This window comes from Solea solea, chromosome 21 (genome assembly GCF_958295425.1).
Source record: "Solea solea chromosome 21, fSolSol10.1, whole genome shotgun sequence".
Lineage (NCBI taxonomy): Eukaryota > Metazoa > Chordata > Actinopteri > Pleuronectiformes > Soleidae > Solea > Solea solea.
Window position 1 is genome coordinate 14,434,702 of NC_081154.1, and position 17,754 is coordinate 14,452,455.

At 38.9% G+C, this 17,754-nt stretch overlaps 1 protein-coding gene across 2 annotated transcripts in view; it reads left to right on the forward strand.

Annotated features, from left to right (window-relative positions):
• The window catches only part of kcnh4b (potassium voltage-gated channel, subfamily H (eag-related), member 4b), a 52,937-nt gene that overhangs the window by 11,391 nt on the left and 23,792 nt on the right, over positions 1–17,754 (forward strand). For both annotated transcript variants that reach the window (XM_058620812.1, XM_058620811.1), the window contains exons 3-5: positions 6,947–7,180; positions 9,753–9,884; positions 11,581–11,714. In XM_058620812.1, coding sequence (XP_058476795.1) covers positions 6,947–7,180; positions 9,753–9,884; positions 11,581–11,714 — 500 coding nt within the window. The remainder of the gene's footprint in view (positions 1–6,946; positions 7,181–9,752; positions 9,885–11,580; positions 11,715–17,754) is intronic.

Consider the following 17,754-nt stretch of genomic DNA (forward strand, 5'->3'; position numbering starts at 1 on the left):
CGGCACAGATGTGTAATTAAGGAGGCTGGCGCAGCGGAGCGGCCACTCGTAGCAATATCCCTGAGAGGATTATGGCTAAGAATTGAGGCATTGTCACAATCTCACACAGACACATACACACACACAGGTTTACACAGCTATACTTTGAAGGACTCATTGAGTTCCTCTCATTTTGCCAGCCTAACCAAAGCCTTATCCCTAACCTTAACAATAACCAGTTAACACATAACCCTAACGCTAACTAACCACTATTCAAATCTTAGCCCTAAACTTCACCAGTTCCTCAGAAATGAGGTTCTGCCTCATTAGGACTAGGTTTTTGGTCTCCATGAGGGCTACTGGTCCTGATATGGTCAGTGTTTCTGCCAGAAAAGGCCCCTAAAGAGCACTTTTTATCAAGTGGCTTTCATCTGAGTGCTGAAGACTCGTTGACAAAGTTACCGGAAAAGAAGCAATTGTGCAATTATCGACTGATAGAGAGTGACATTTTTTCATAGAATAGACTGCTTTCAAGATACACAATCATCTGCTCTGAAACAGATGATGCACCCAACTTCAATGAATAGTTTGGCATTTTGAAAAGAAATAAAAGAACATTTATCTTGCTGAGAGTTGGAATTGAAGATTGAAGAAATAAGAGAGAGAGAAAAAACATTGTACAGACAGAAGACGAACAATTTAGTAACTGAGTACAATAACTGAAGCCATAGTAGAGAACAGCTCCATCTTAAGAAAGGTGACTCCAAAGTTAAAATCTGTTTGTAAACTTCTTCTTTCGGCTTCTCCCTTTAGGGGTCACCACAGCCGATCACTGCCTCCATCTTGTCCTACCACTTGTGTCCACTCCAACTGTCCTCATGTCCTCCTTCACAACATCCACAAACCTTCTCTGTGTTTTTTTTTCTCTTTTCCTTCTGCCCTGCAGCTCCATCTTCAACATCCTTTGTCCACCGAACCATCTCAACCTCACCTCTATTACTTTATTTCCAAACTGTTAAGCCCGAGCTGTCCCTCTAATATGCTCATTTCTAATCCTGTCCATCCTGGTCACTCTATAGCCATACTGTCTTGTCGACCTTCCCTTTCACTTTTAAATTATGAATTATATATATGTTTTATTTGCAATATAGTATTTTATATATAATCTGTTTGATACCAAAAGTGTAAAAATGTCAATGATGTTGGGGATGTGTGATATTAGGAAAACATGCAGTATTTGCTGTGGCTGAATTTTGCTATAATATATAACAAATAATGTAAAGGTGAATAGTAGACAGTGTAAATGTCTGCCTGCTTTGATTTTGCTATCAACATAGACCGAAGACAACGAGTATCTTGTGCAGACACTGCAAAAAAAATGTATCTATTCCAACAGCGTGGGTTTTATGGGGAAACAAAAGAATGTACGTCGTAATACCACTTTAAAAGTTTTGCTACTCCCCACAAAAACATCCCTCACTGCCTGGGAGGTATAAATGTATACATTAAGTTTTAAATGTTAGCATTATTTTAAATCCAGTGACAACCTCTCAGCTCATGTTGCAAGTGTCTAATTCCCTTCTTATTTCTCTGCTGTGTGTGTAAATAAACGTTTAGGGAAGTTATTTTCCAAACAAAACGAGTACAAGAAACTGTCTACATGGAGCATGTTGATATCACAATGACCGTACGTTTGAGATCAAATCCAGTCTCGCTTTTCCCCTGTTTCCAGTCTTTATGCTAAGCTTTTGGTGGCAGCTCCTATACCTTTATATATGAGAGCTGCCCAGACCTTAGACTAATTAAAAACAACAACAAAAGAACATATGAAGACTTATCTCTTCTCACTGACTTGCAGTGCTGGTTGAGACCTAAAGTATATTCGTATCCAATTTTTAATGTTTTTGTTTCTCCTTATGAAGTTTTTATCATTTATTTTTTGCGTGTGTTTTATTTCTAATGTTCTTTTGTTTATATTAGTATTTGTGTCCTTTGTCAAGTGACGTAGTTTTTAAATGTGCTATAGGAAATATACAAGGACATGTGTACGGCCGCTGGATCCAGCTACTTGTGCAGACATGATAATACTGTCAATATTCTTAGCTCATGCTAAATAAAAGACACTTCTTCCTAAAAAGCAACAACTTTCAAACGTTAGAGCTTGAATGAAACTTCTCTGAATCCGGCAGATATCTCCGGTGACTAATCTAATCCTCGGTGCTTTGCAGCAAGAAAGTCTTTTTTCCCCCTCACCGGATTTTTGGTTCATGTGCATCATTCTAAAGTGATTTACGACTGTACCTGCCTTTGACCTATTTGAAGCACCGATTTAGGGATGCTGAGTCGAAATATACCTATTCTTAGGTGAACGTTACATAAACCAAAGGATGAATGCACTTTCTCTTCCTGGCTCACTGAGAAAGTGAATTTTTAGAACATAAAAAAAGAGGGCATGTTTTTGGTACAGCCATTGTTTCTCGGGTAGTCAGATTTGTGGAGCTGTTTTTAACTTGCAAGAAAACCAGTTATTAGACTCTCATCATTAAAACCACACTGGTAATAGAAATAGAAATAGATCATTTTCCATGTAGTGAAATGTGGGAAACAGGAGTTGGAAGAAGGAGCATTAGCTATGAAAAAAAATAAAAAAACTCTCTCTTGATGGATCCGACTAATGCCTGTCTCTTTCTTTAATTCCACAGTGACAATTTAGTTGCTGCTCACTGCACACCCAAGAAAGGTTGTCACCACTCAGAAACGACATCCCCTATGGACTGCTTTCTGCTCAGTCTGGCCAATTAAAATGCTAGATTGTAGAAAGTGCAGTCGCAGCTGCTTAATACTCCTCCTCCTTGGGTTTGCTCTCTGTAGAATTCTGACACGTCTGTCTCTGGGCTGCCTCTTTGCTCGGCGTTCGGAGATTTTGGAGTCTGATGTCTTCAGTTGAGTCACTTTCTTTTCTGATGATGGCTGACGCCCGAGCACGAACAACAGATAATAATATAAAGCCACTCGGTATGGTCAAAAACTCATTATGTGATTATTTTGACGGATATTTTTGTCAACTTAATTGTTATTTTCATGAATAGATGAAGGGCTCAACAAACAAAACATAGTTCTTCTCCGAAGAGCAAGGTCTTTGGGCCTTGGAGTTCCTGCTGCACTGCAGAATTTCATCAAAAAAAACATACGTCTTATATTCATCTAATATTTTATGTTGTGATTACTTTGCAATTGTGCAGCCCTAATATACAGTATAACGTTTGTTGTACATCCGCGGTTCGTGCAGTGTTTCTCAATCAATCCGAACTGATATAACTCGGCAGTAAATAGAATGTATGTGGGAAGACAGCGGTGCAGTGGTTCGTCCACTTATGAGACGGTTGGTGGATCAATCCCTGGCTCCTTCAGTCTCTTTCTCTAAGTGTCCTTTGAGAAAGACGCTGAAAGTTGCCTCTCTGATACAGTAGCTGAGAGTGTGAATTACTGTATGTGTGTGAATGACGAGAAAAACATTGACCAATATACTGTGGAGTGATTCAGCTAATTTTTCAAAAAAAAAGGACATAATAAATACTTAAAACTGTTCATTTATATTGAAGCTTTGCAATGGCAATAATTTATATGATACGTATCCCAAATACCGGGGTGACAATAATCCAAGTCAATTAAACATACATGATCTCAAGGCAGAAGGCCTCGACCGGTTGGGGGACAGAGGAGAGGAAGGTGAGAGAAAGGAGGGAGAGAATGGACAGGTTGATGGCAGGTGAGGCAGAGACACAAGAGAGAGAGACCAGAAAAAGACACACAACAATTGTCACCAGAGGTTAAAGAGTTGGAAAAACGCCTGTACATAGTTTTCATGTTTTGGCCTCAAACTAAGGTTATTTTAGTTTTATACTGTTCAAATTTCAAATTTAACACAACCACTTTTTTTAATTGTTAAAACAGTTTTTTAACATGTAGTAATTGTAAATAATTGCCAGATATTGAAAGTTATTCTGGAAAAATGGTCAGTTACAGGACATTTTCTGGCCCTTTTATGGATGGTCATTTTGAGGCTTAGGTATTAAAGGGTTAAATTAAGACATAAATTGTCAGTCAGGAAACCACACTCAAAAGTCGATCACACCATTACAATAGTTTAGTGTATCAGTATTTACTAACATTCCTAATTCACTTTGTTTTGGAAGAAACAAGAACAATAACGATAATCAGTCACAGTCATCGGTAACCTTCCAGTCACCTGACATGTCCAAGCTCTGTCACCGCAAGTGAGAAGGATGGACAAATCTAATGTGGGACCAACCCAGGTCACACTAACCCTCTCCACAAAAATAGAGTCTATTTAGTAATGGTATGGTTATTTCTCAAACTGCAGGCTGTTATTTCTTCTGTGTAGGTCGTTGTCTACTCATCCATGTTTTAATTTCTCAAAAGCAGTAGAAATAATAATGCAGGAGTCAGAAGAAGACTCTCAATTATTATTATCTTAATTCTTTTACCCATCTGAGTTTGCTGCTGCTCTGTACTTGGCTTTTGAAATGTTCAGGAGTTGAGTGAACAGGCGCTGCTTTGAATGGATTGTGTTTCAAAGTTGTTTTTTTTTCTCTCCGCTGGTAGCTGCTGTGGCAGATGTAGCCAAATCATTTGTCTAACAAAGGAGGCAGCCACACTGCAGCAGAAACCAAGGCCACATGTTTCAGGCAACCGAGGAAAAGGGTGACGTCAAACTGCAGTGTGTGTGTGTGCACATCGGTAGTAGTCTGTGAGGGCAAATTTGAATGTTTCTGAGGACATTTTGTCTGGATCTCAAAACTTTAAAGGGTTTTTTGAGCGTGAAGACTTGGTTTTAGGGTCAAGGTTAGAACTGGGTTTACAAGAGTTGGCATGTACTGTATAATTATAGTTAAAGTGTGGGTGAGGGGGCTACGGCATACATTGTGTTGATGAGAGCCTTCTCTTAAGAATGCTGTACAATTATGTGCTGTATGTGTGTGTGTATACTGAACTGTCCATGGTGCTGAAAACAGGGTAAGAAATAGTGAAAAAGCTAAGACCAGGAACATTGAGCATAAGACCTGATGTAAAAAGCCTGTATGCAAGACAATTAAAATTTTGTAATATGGATCTTATGGATCCTCATTAGGTCATGGAGTTATAATATATATATTTTTTTTCAATATAAAGCTCTTCATATTATCAGAATTAGAAATAAACCTCTTGGGCAAAGGTGAAAGAACATGAGAAGAGTAGATGCTGACAATATTCATATTTTTTTATTAAATCTGACATGAGGTGCAGTATGTGGAGGAGCCTTAATCAAGATTTTATTATATGATGTTATGATGATATATGATGTTCTTAGGTCTATTAGGTCCTTTTTATATTTTATTTGTTTTATTTATCTCTGATGTACAGCACTTTGTTTCAGCTGCTGTTGTTTTTTAAAGTGCTTTATAAATAAAGTTGGATTGGATTGGAAGATTTTAAAGGAAGACGTTAAGTAATTGTAGTTAAATAAAAAAAAAGTTGTACTAGTTGTAGGAAGAGAATACCTTACATTTAAGGTCATTTGTAATTATTCTACATTTAAAAATGACCTGCTCATAATATATACTGTACCTCAAATTTATTCTAATATACAGTACATCCAAAGGTTATTTAAATGTCATTTTGACTTGTGGTCATTTGCATTTCAAAATACAATCCCGAATACAGTGTGCTCAGTCAGTTTATGCATATTCCCCGTCCATGTCAATTAGATTGTGTAGAGAAAGGATCATTAGACGAAGGACATGGTCATCAGTTTTCGAAAATCTCATAATGGTTGTGTCGCATGACCTTAACACAGCTAATATCTGCAAAAAAAAAGGACCGGTACTTTCTGCACAGACTGAATTCTATTCATTTGATGGATTTATTTTACATATCTTTTATCGAGCCGATTTTAATTTTCAGTTAAATCTCTATTTATGGCAGTATTTCGCTGAGACTGCAAAAAAAAAAAAAAATTACAGTCCAAAATTATTAAGGAAGCCGGTGAAATAATTGGCACCCAGCAGCTCTCACTTCTATCTTTGACAGATACAGTATGTTTTGCAGAAGTCGATCCTTCTGGACGATTTTAGTCGTCTGGATAAGTGTGGTTGAGCTGTTTCAATGTCGTCCTATGTCTTTGTTTTTAATGTTGTTGTTTCTTTAATTGTTGTTTATCGCTTTATATAAATTTCCCCTTGAGAGACAGCAAAGCTGTAAACTGAACTGAAGGTAGAATAATGAATAAGAAAGTGTGATACGCATTTTGACGTATATGCACATTTAAAACATTTTCTTATAGGAGAGTTGAAGAATTCAGTCCTTCTTGTTCTGTTACCTTAGCTGCATTTTCTGAAGGTAAACAGGCGTAAAGCTTGGGTTTATTCAACCTTACGTTTATTGATTGTTCTGTTCCTGTGAATTCACATGTATTTGTGTAATCTTGTGGCTCTTTTTCCGCTTTCCTGCACTTTTCTGTCGTGCTGTCAGTTTCTGAATTTATGGGTCAAGTCTTTCAGTGGGTCACATGGTCCAATTAAGTAAGCCAAGAGTTAAACTAGAATCAATAAGTAACCCCTGTGCTCTTTGTGTACCTCACTCAGCTGTTTTTTTTTAATCTTAACATCTGCAGCCTAAGTCAATTCCCTTAACCGCAAGGGGGGGAGTTTTGACAGCCACAGCAACATTAGTCGGCTCTAAAATCTGATGATGGCGACCTGGGGAAATTAATTTCACCAGAGTCCACACCAAAGTCTGATTCATGTTAACTTTGAAGTCATAAACCAACTCAACTAAACCTGCAAAGCTTTGACGCAGGTTCAAAAGAGCTAAACAGTCTTTGATTTTTTTCAGCGACAAACTCAGGGACCAGATTTTCGACTTTGACATGATGCATCCAGCTGTTTCTTCCATGTCCCTTTCACAGACAGTAATTTCCTGCTGGGTAACGCCCAGGGCCACCGCGGCTACCCCATCGTCTACTGCTCAGACGGCTTCTGTGAACTGACGGGCTTCACAAGGACGGAGGTGATGCAGAAGAACTGTAGCTGCCACTTCCTGTACGGCGCAGACACCAGCGAGCATGTGGCCCAGCTGATGGAGAAGGCTCTGGAGGGCCGACAGGAGTACCAGACCGAGGTGCACTTCTACAAGAAGAACGGTGGGTGCACAGCAAACAAAAACCCCTAATTCTCACAAGACTTCTGCACTGCACTTCCTCCAAATTTTGTTCATAGCCTTTGTTCAGAAATCAGGCCTGTGATGGGTGACATTGACCAATCACAGAATAAGTCACTGAGAAGATGCTCCTGTTGGCTGTTTTATGAAACAAGGACACCATTGCAGCATTGGAATCAACTGCATATGAGGCAAAGCAACCTCGAAAAATAATGTGAAAATGGAGTCAGGCAATAAATGCAATAAAGCACATGTCAATATGGGCAGAGAAGAGAGCTGTGACCCAAACAAACTTGAGATGAGACTTAAACAACTATGTCATCCTGCCTACTGCAGCTTAATGTGTATGTTTGGAGGAATAACACATAACTCATTTGCAAAGTCAACCATAACTACAAATTACTGTACATAGTGTGTGTGTACCTGTGCATTGCAGCGGCTTAAATCCAGAATTTACCTCATTCCCTCTTAAATTGTAGCTAATCCCTTTTGAACTTAAAACGAGACATCATGCATTAAAAACAACATAAAGCCTTCCTGATTGGCACATGGGATTAGGTTTCTTTAACGGAGATGCACACCTGCAGCAGCTTCAGAGTGTATGAGCCACTAATTACGCTGATGCTTCATCAAATATGCAGTGCAGTTTGTTGTTTTTTAAATCGATTATTTTCCTAAATCCTTACAGTTAGTAAATGACTGTGAAGCAGTGCCACTGCAGCTTAATGAGGGTCATTCTTAATATTTCCAAAAGTGACAAAATGTCGCTGCAACAGAAAAAGAAAAGAGGACAAACACAGTGAAAGGGGAAAGTGGAGCATATTTTTAAAGATAGAATCTAAATGATGGATATAATTCATGATGGAGTTGGCACACAGACACACACACACACATACACACACAAAAGCAGCTTCTCTCATTATCTATTTACACCCACAGCTTTGTGCTAAAACATCACCATCCACACTGTTTTCTTCTTCTTCTTCTTGTCTGTGTCTAACACATACTGTATGCACACAAGCACACACACACGCTGGTGCACCGGGGAAATGTGAAACATCTGTTTGGTGGCAGAGCTCAGTTTCTGCAGTAATGAGCGTACTGGGTTATGGCGAGGTCTTGGATCTATGGCGCTCTCTTCCTGCTTTGACTTGTTATAACCAGCCCCCCTGACTTGCTCTTTCTCTTTGTGCACAATCATCCATGAACATGATCCATAGCTAATGTGAGGTATATTTTTAGAAAGGCTACGCCATGCTTCACAAGTAGCCACGGCACGGACAAAGTGAGAGCTGAACTGACGTGGGAAATCAAAAACCTGAAGCCATAAAGAAATGATCTTTACAAGGACATGTCCTTCACAGGGGTAGCATAAAATTCAAAAACAAACAAACTACCAAACAAGTATGAAAAGACACAAAACATCCACACACTAAACTAAACTAAAAGAGTTTCCTCTCTCCTTCTGTACAAGAATGTGTGTGTGTGAAAAGACCCTGACAGCGCAGGCTCCTGCAGAACTGTCCATGGTTCTGAAAACCGGCTAAGAAACTGTGAAAAAGTTGAAGCGCAGTATTTTGGTGCTGAATGAGCAGGAACATTCAGCATGAGCCTCCTGATGTAAAAAGCCTGTACGCTAGACAATTCCTCCAATTAACCTTCAGGTCGTGGAGTTATAATAAAAAAAAAAATTCAATATAAAACCTCACAAGCAATTCATATTATTAGAATCAGAATTTGTGTAAAGGTGAAAGAACATAACAGAGAACAGGGGATGCTAATAATATTCCAATTTTTATTAAATCTGACATATGGCGCAGTACGTCGTGGAGCCTTAATCAAGACAGTCATATAAACGCATGGTGCATAATATTTTAATACATTCATGGAAAACCTTGTGAGTTGTAGTAAAAGGCAAAGTTACTTTTAAGGTAATTTATAATTATATTATGTTCAGAAATGACCTGCACATGATATATACTTAATTCATTCTAATATTCAGTACATCTAATGTTTATTTAAATGTAATTTACAGATGGTCATTTGTTTTTCAGGATACAATCACTATTTCCCCTCCATGTCCAATTAAATTGTGTATATAATCTTTTGATGAAGGAAGTGGCCATCAATTTTAGTTGACTTTAACAAGTAAAATCTGCAAAAAGAAGGACCTGCAGAGATTGTGTTTTCTGCACGGACTGAATTCTACGTTTGTTGACACAACTCTAAATCAGATATCCCAAACTGTGGCTTAATATCAAGTTATAATTAGTTATTTCTAGTTTTTTTTTATTAATAGATACATTTTACATAATTAATATGTTTGTATTGTGAATTATTTATCATTTCATATCAAAACAAACACTTTTATTTTGAAATGATCTGTCTTTTTCTCATAAAGTTTGATTTTGATTGACCAAATTGGACACTTTCTTAACATATTTTAGTTTGACAGTCATATTAATAATTGAGTTTTATCTCGTAAACCTGTGCACACCTGAGTTTGGTGAAGATTCCCTACACATTCGACAACATATCTGGTTTCCCCACCCCAGGTACGGCCTTCTGGTGTCTGCTGGACATCGTGCCCATCAAGAACGAGAAGGGCGAAATGGTCCTCTTCCTCTTCTCCTTCAAGGACATCACAGACACGTATGGAAAAGGCCACCACAACAGCAAGAGAGAAGGTAGGCGGATACAAGTCCTCTTCAGAAAAACTCTTGTCGCTCGCTTAATTTGCTCTTGATATACGAGTGTGCCATCATCTGGCCTACAGGTTTAATTTTCCTCCGCTCTCCCCTGTTCATCACTGCCACATTCTACCCGGCAGTTGTGTTTGGGTCTGGTGTTCGTACGCTGAACTGAGACAATGATTCCCAATGTTTATTTCGGCTGCAATGTGTCTTCCAGTGGAACCTGGACACGGTCTGTTGCAAATATTAAGCAGTTCACCAGCAGATAATAAATCGTTGTTTTGTTTTAATATGATCAAGAGAAAGTTATGTACATATATTTTTTTTATGTGTCTTCTTACACAACTAAACTGCATTCTCAATTACTTTTCATGAGGATCATCTTACCTACTGTAATTATAGGGCTGGGTATTTATTACCAGATAAAGATTCTTTAACAATGTTTTGGATACCAACTGTATTGAATCCGTTTGTTACATTACACATTATAAGATAAGATTCTTATTAGCATTAGCATACATCTGGCTGAAATGTCACTCTCCACCGATATCTATACTATTCTGTGTGTTTAAAAATGCATATAGTTTGCTCCAGATATGCCTGTCGTCAACATTATCCCTGGAATTTAAAAGTCCATTTTGAGGACTCCATTTTAATTCTGATCAGCCACAACTGGGCGATCAGCTGTGAATGACAAACTCTATTAAAATTTACACTCAGGTAATAGACATCCTGGTACTTGTTGGTAAAGCACATGCCCAGTGTATCTGAATGCCCAGTTTTTAGGGCGTAGCAGCAATAAAGCAGATTACTTCTGAAACTGAGCTAGACATGGATCGAATTAATCAGAAAATGCCATTTTTAAATATCACAACTTTCTACATTTTTTGTGGGTTTATGGTCTTGAATCTGCTGCTTTGCCACTGTATCGGTCTCTTTGTTACAAGCAGTCTCCCATCCCTCAACCTCTGTGTGAAAATGTTGCTTTAAATACCTGTAAACCACAAAAAAACAAACCTGATGTGGGAGAAAATATGTTCCTTATGACAGTGTTTCTCAAAGTGTGGTCTTTGTGCATCCAGGAAATAATTAGCAGTCATAGAAAGGATCCCTTCAGGGGCAAGACAACAGGTGAGGAAATTCACGACTGCAGCTGAGAAAAGTGGTGACGGGCTGAAAGAATGGGGTTACTGCACAGATAATCTGTCAATTTAAAGACGGCATACTGTCTGCTGCATCGGCGAGCGCTCGCATCTGAAGTCGTGGAATGAGCTCTGCACTTGTTTGAGCGCTGATGTGATTGCAGTCGTTTGAAGTTGAGGACACTGCACTTGTGTTTGAGATTTGGCTGCTGGACAAGAAGCACTCCTGGATCAATCTGAAGTCTGATGGTTCTCTTGTAGTAAAGTTTTGCAGCCTGTGTTAATGAGAGAGGAAGAACCCAAGTTCTTTTTTGTTTTTTTCAGAGGATTTTTGCTGTGGGTCCCGGTCTCAGATAGTTTCACAGCCATATGAAACACAGTTAAGAATGCAGTTAAGGTGTGTGTGCGAGAAAGTGTCGGTGTAAATATGACTGGTTGCATTTAATGAGAGACAGATGTGTTTTGTCCTCTGCTCCCACCAACTTTCTTGTGACACAACCTTGCATCATTCGAGCGTACGTGCACTGATCTTAATGAATGTGTGACAGTTTCAGACGACAAGAAGTGCCGGAGGAAGAGCAGCTCTCACTTCAGCCAGGCCAGGAAGCGAGGACGCACCATGTTGTACCATCTCACCCACCAGTTTTCGAGGGGAGGCAAAGGAGAGGTCAACCTGGGAGGCGTGAGTACATTTTACCACTCTCATTTACTCTTCCTTGATTGGCTGCTTGCTTGTGACAGCATTTTCATCTGGGTCCTAACACACACGGCCACTGCACATCCAGGGGTTGCTCAGACATGCACCACGCTCATTCTCTCGAGTTTGAATTATTTATGTTGATGTCGAAAAAGAAGATTTCCTTTAGGAAGGCAAAGAGAGGGAAATTTTGACCCAGATTCTCAGAGTGTGCCTCATCTCACTGGCTTTGCTATTTCTAGTCTCCTGAATTATTGCAGTCTTCGTCATCGTGCTTCTGTTGCAATTTATACATAGTTTGGTGGCTTTAAAGTGATAGTTCAGGTTTTGACATTGTGCCGAGAAACAGCCTGAGCTATGGAGACTTGGTCTCACTGAAAACATGGATTGTTGCCATCTAAAGGCTCACCTAATGTAATCTATGCCAGCTTTAGTTCACACACACAAAAACATGTTTGCTGTTTTATCTGCCGTTAGTCAACATTTTCTGACTGGAAACTGAAAATTTTTTAACTGCTCCCTCCACCACACCATTGAATCCATTGAGAAAATGAGCATTTTTAGCTCATGTGAACCCAGGAGCTGCTGGTCTACAGCTGCCTTGTTCGGTAAGTTTGTGGCACTCAGGTACATCTGAACAAATGATTCAAAGATCCAAGTCACAAAACAACACATTTGAACTTTTTGATGGAGGCAGCCATGGATGAACAACCCCTGTGTGCTGTAATGGTAAATCGGTCATTTTCTCTATGGACTTTGGCGTAGGGAGCGAGCCGTTTACAAAGCAACACAAACATCAGTTTCCTGTCAGAAAAGTCGAGATAAAAGTATGTTTTCAAAAGAAAGTGCCGGGACACACACACAGAAGTCAGCCCTGACCTTATGTCAGTATCATTTACAACCACACTTAAAAAGAAACCTGAAACAACCACTTTAATTAAACGAATTGCAAAATGACTTTGGTAGTGATTGCTGGGAGGTGATTGTCACGGACAGTTAAGTGTTTTATGGTCATAAGGAGCTGGAAGCATCTTCATCATCTGTTTAAGACTATCTGTCCTAGCCATTGAGATATAGGTCATGATGTCACCAGCATTGTTCTTTTTTACACTTGAGGGAAGCTGTACTGATGCTTCCAAAGTGTCTCATATTTAGTACATGTACGACCTGTTGGATAAATGATGTATGGATGAATGAGAAACATGGATTTGAAATGTTTCGCCTTGGCGAGTGTGCTATTTTCCCTGTGCAGTCACTATCGTTCACCTGTCTCACAAGTGTGTTTGTGCTCAAAGTACCTGGAGAGGTAATTTTGTTGTGGTGATCTATTCCACTGCCACGTGTTTCATTTCTACACAACAAAGGCCTTTGTATGCCTTGAATAACAAAGGCTGCACTTCAAGCAATGTTATTCATAGGAGGCAAGAGGTGCACCATTTTGAGATAATCCTTCTCCCTCCCTGCAGACGCTCAGTTACCAAGTGGGTGTGTACTGAAAAGCTGAGGCACCTCTGGAACTTTCAGGAGCAAATTCAATTTCAAAATGATAGAACAAAACTGTTTTAAGACATGATTGATTGAGCATTTAAAAAATAATAATAACTTAATAACTGCTTCACTGATTGTGCAACACCAGTATCAATATTTAATTAAAATGAACATTTATTGCATGGGAATTTGAACAGTACCGTATAGGGATGGAACAATTAATCAATAGACATGCATAATAAGTTGATCATGGTGAATTTCCATTTTTGTGACAATAATGAATGTGGGAAATTGTCGATATTTTATATGGGGAGTCTGCATCTTTCCAGTTATTCCAGGTACTCATAATTTCTACTGATCTTATTTAAGATTCTGTTTCTCACTGTGAAATGTCCACACAAATTCCACATGTGTAAATTACCAGTTAACTGATTAGTTGACTGACAGAACAATAATTGCCAACAGTAGTGTCGATCGTAATATTATAAAATAAAGAACTCTACATTTGTGAATATGTTGAATAAGAAAATGAAAACAACTTTTTGGCTGATTTTTTCCCAATAAGATAATTTACTCTCTCATCATCCTCCTCTTCCTCACATATACTTCATTCACTGGTATAGCGAAATTAGATGAAGATTGAGCGAGAGATAAGGTGACTCTAATTATGACTATTTAATTTATGAATATTATTTTGTTATTTGTTTTATTACTACTACTACACATTCCGGTCAAAATCCCTCACCTCCACTCTGATCACATACCCTGGTATAATGTACACAAACAGGACCACTATCTGTAACATGAACTTGTGCACAGCTGAACTACTTCCTGTTAATGCCTCCAGCAATGCAATTCTTGCTCTAGTGCTCAGACCCAACCTGCATTGTACCTTTCTGGGGAGTCAGTGTGTCGCTCCTCCCCACTGTCTGCTCAACCTCCTGCTGTCCTGCTTTACAACCCTACTTACAGATGGCATCACGCGCACTCACAAAAACATCATACCAACATACATGAGGACAGACTGTAAGAGACCGACTTGCCCTCTCAGAAGGGGAACAGAAATAAACATATGGCACAATGTCAACAAACTTGGATGCACAGGATTTATTATTCAAATTTTATGCCAGCTCTCTCAGCGCAAGACTGATTATTCCAAAAGTGTTTGCTTGCTCCAGAGAATGTAGGGATAAAAAAAAAAAAAGTAATCATATTGTAATCATAATATGTTTACAAACTGCTATCTGTCCCTACTTTTCCAATCACTCCTGCAGAAATTACTTTTTTTTTATTATCTTACACTGCAGGTAAGAAAAAAAGACAAAGTAGAACATTCACTGTACAACACTGCATGATCAACACCCACTGTGTAATCATGACGCTGCCTTCCAGTGCCAACTATCGTGTAAGTGTGAATTTAGAAGAAAAGCATACGACAAAGTCTTTCAGCATAGACACTTCCAATACACCATTAAAAATATTTTCAGCAATTGCATACATTCAGAACAAGCCTGTGATATTGTAGAAGAGTAAAAAAATATATATATCGTGAGACTGCATGTTTTGGGGTGAAAAGAATGAAAAAAAACCATGCAAAGTAAAAAGTATTCCTGCTGATGACAGTGTTGTTTTTGTCGGTTGTTGACAGCTTGTTGGATTGTGTCCAGTGATGCTATCGTTGACTCTGGAGACCGTGCAGCTCTGTCACCTTTGTTAATCAGAAACCACGCAGTTGCTTGGGAATGAGGCTCAAACCAATAGTAGTGACAGTTGAGTATCTCTGTCATGTAATGAGTAACACCGGGAATCCAAGTGCTCACGGGTCTCTCATGACAAGACATTAGAGTTCTCCTCTCATTAAGCCTGTGATTAAAAGATTGTTTTTAATATGTGCATATAAAAATGTGACATTATTGGCATGATAATACGCAGTTCCACCATCGCCATCTTTACTGAGGATCTAAGATGGGGCAGACTTTTATTATCAAGGTGGGAATTTAGATTTACAACAGTAAAATCGGCACATACTGTACATTCAAACACAATGAAAACAACAAATACATAAATTGCCTTTGCATCTACACATCGCTGATGCACTGCGAGAAGTATGAATTTGGCATCTACATAATGCCTGGTTGGTGGCGAGGCCTTTATTGCACAGGGGGACATTTTCTCTAATAACACTAGCATTATCCTGACATAATACCTGACACCGCTGTGAGAAAATTATAGTCAGCCATGTTATTAGCATTTAGCTGTAAAGTTGTTATTTGTGAAAGGAAACTGAGACACAATTATGTTAATGACCCTTTTTTCTCCCTCATCCTTTCTCTGCCTTCAGTTTCCCCTTTTCTTTCTTTTTTTTAATAGCTTCAGCCATTCCTCTATTTCTCTGCAGCCTTAACGCATTTTCTCTAGCTCTCCATCTGTCACTCTAACCTCATCTCATCCTCTGGATCCCGCTGTCTCTCCCCTTAATATCTGTCTCTCTGTTCCCCCCACCTCACCTCCCTTTTCCTTTTCCACTTTTTAAATGATCTCTCCCTGTCCCTCAGGTCTTCTAGTGTAGGGCAGATTTTCTGTTGCTACTTTATTTTTTGACACTTTCAAGTACATTTATGCTACATAGTAGTTTAAGGCAAAATACCGTTTACTCAAGCCACAAGCCTGGCTGTAACTATAAACTAAACCTTTTAACTTTGACAGAGTTCTACATAATTACTATTTTTTTTATTTTGAGATTTTAAGGATGTTCTACAAATATATAGAATTTTCTGTGGTTTTTGTTTTTATACATTATGGTGTAAATTTTCTAAAAATAAAGCATCACCACTGCAATTCTCCCTCTCCGATTTGCGATATATTTTCCCATCTTTTCCTTTTTCTGCCTGTCGCCCCCTCCATCTTCCTTTCACTCTGTCCTCACTGCCTGTTTGTTTCTGATCGTCCCTCCACAGTTAACTATCAATGTGATCCTCTGCCTCCACATCCCAGCCAACTACATCTGCTCTGACCAGATCTCTATTTGTAGCTAACCAGGGAAAGGAGGAAAAAGTATAGCTATAACTTTACCGGGAAACAAACACATTGATCTTAAAATCTTGGCACAGTCACAAAAGCTTCAAACCACAAAAGAACCAGGAGTGACAAGCCATTTCATAAAGTCATAAAATAAAGAATATGATTTAAAGCTGAAATACTAACTGTGTGTAACTTAGTTTGAGATCGTGAGGCTGCACTCTTTTCAAATGATTTATGGCCTAATTATTACATCACCTCTTCAACAACATATTCAGCCTGAAAAGTTCCCCTTAAACCAATATACGAGCACTTTGACTCAATTGGTATTTGCTCCCGTTGTGCCGCGGTTTTGATGCCATCAGCCTGTGAGTGTATCAGCAGCGTAGTGTAACTAATGCGCGGCATGCTGACAAGAAGCTCAGATTTGATTTCTAAGTGCTCTATTTCTCAGGGAAGGATCACCATTTCCTCGTTTCACTTTAACACACTTGTCTAGGGGCCATGAAAGAGAAAAATAGTGCAATCCAGATGCGCTTTAACGTCTTCCTTTCCTTCAGTCAATCTCTTTTTTTTCTTTCATTATGGCGTTTCTCGCACACACTTGGAACCACACTTTCAGACAGTGAAGGTCTATCTTTACTCTCTAGCTGTAACACAATTTTAGTGAGGAAGAATTCTGGATTTTATATAAAACAATCCAGTCACTATTATCACACAGTCTTGTGGTCATTTTAACAAAACAGTGCTGCTCTAAAGTAATCAATAGATATGAGATGTAAATTTATATGACAAAGGATCCTCTGAGAATGTAGATTGTACATGTGAGGGCATGGAGAAATGGTTTCTGCTTGAGTAATGTGGTGAACCATATGCATCTCCTTACCCATCAGGGCCATATTTTTATCACTGCTATCAAAGCCCAAAGCATGCTGGGAGATGTAGTTGAAAATAATGAGGCCCCGGGCTACAGAGTAAGTTAATGAAGTGTGAAGACCAGCTGTGTCTGTGTGACACGTGTCCCTGCAGTGCTGGGCTTTCTTTTCTAATCATCGCATTGTGCTCGGCTGACCGCTGTAAGTGCCAAAGGTCGGGTCGGCGCCTTGACCTCTGTGATGTAATGCAAATCTTTAAAAAAAAAAAAGACAACATGACAACATTCCATTTGCTGACATTGCGGGAACTGGCATTAAAGCGGCGACAGCTGTTGTTGACAGTCAGCAATGTTTGTGCTGTTTCTGAACGTTCTGCTCACAGACACCATGAAAAGCTTCAATTCAGTTTTAGAATTCGTATGTATGTATGTATATCTTATCTATTAAACGGACAAATAAAAAATCTAAATGGATACGAGGAGCGGATCATTTCAACAGGAATATGCCATATCTTGATACATAAACAACCTTTTTTAAATTCTAAATAATTCATTTCTCCCCTCAAATGATCTTAAATGCATAAAACGTTTTATTTCAAGTCTTTGCTTCACAGTTGTGTGTTTTCTTTGCCAACATGTTCAGGC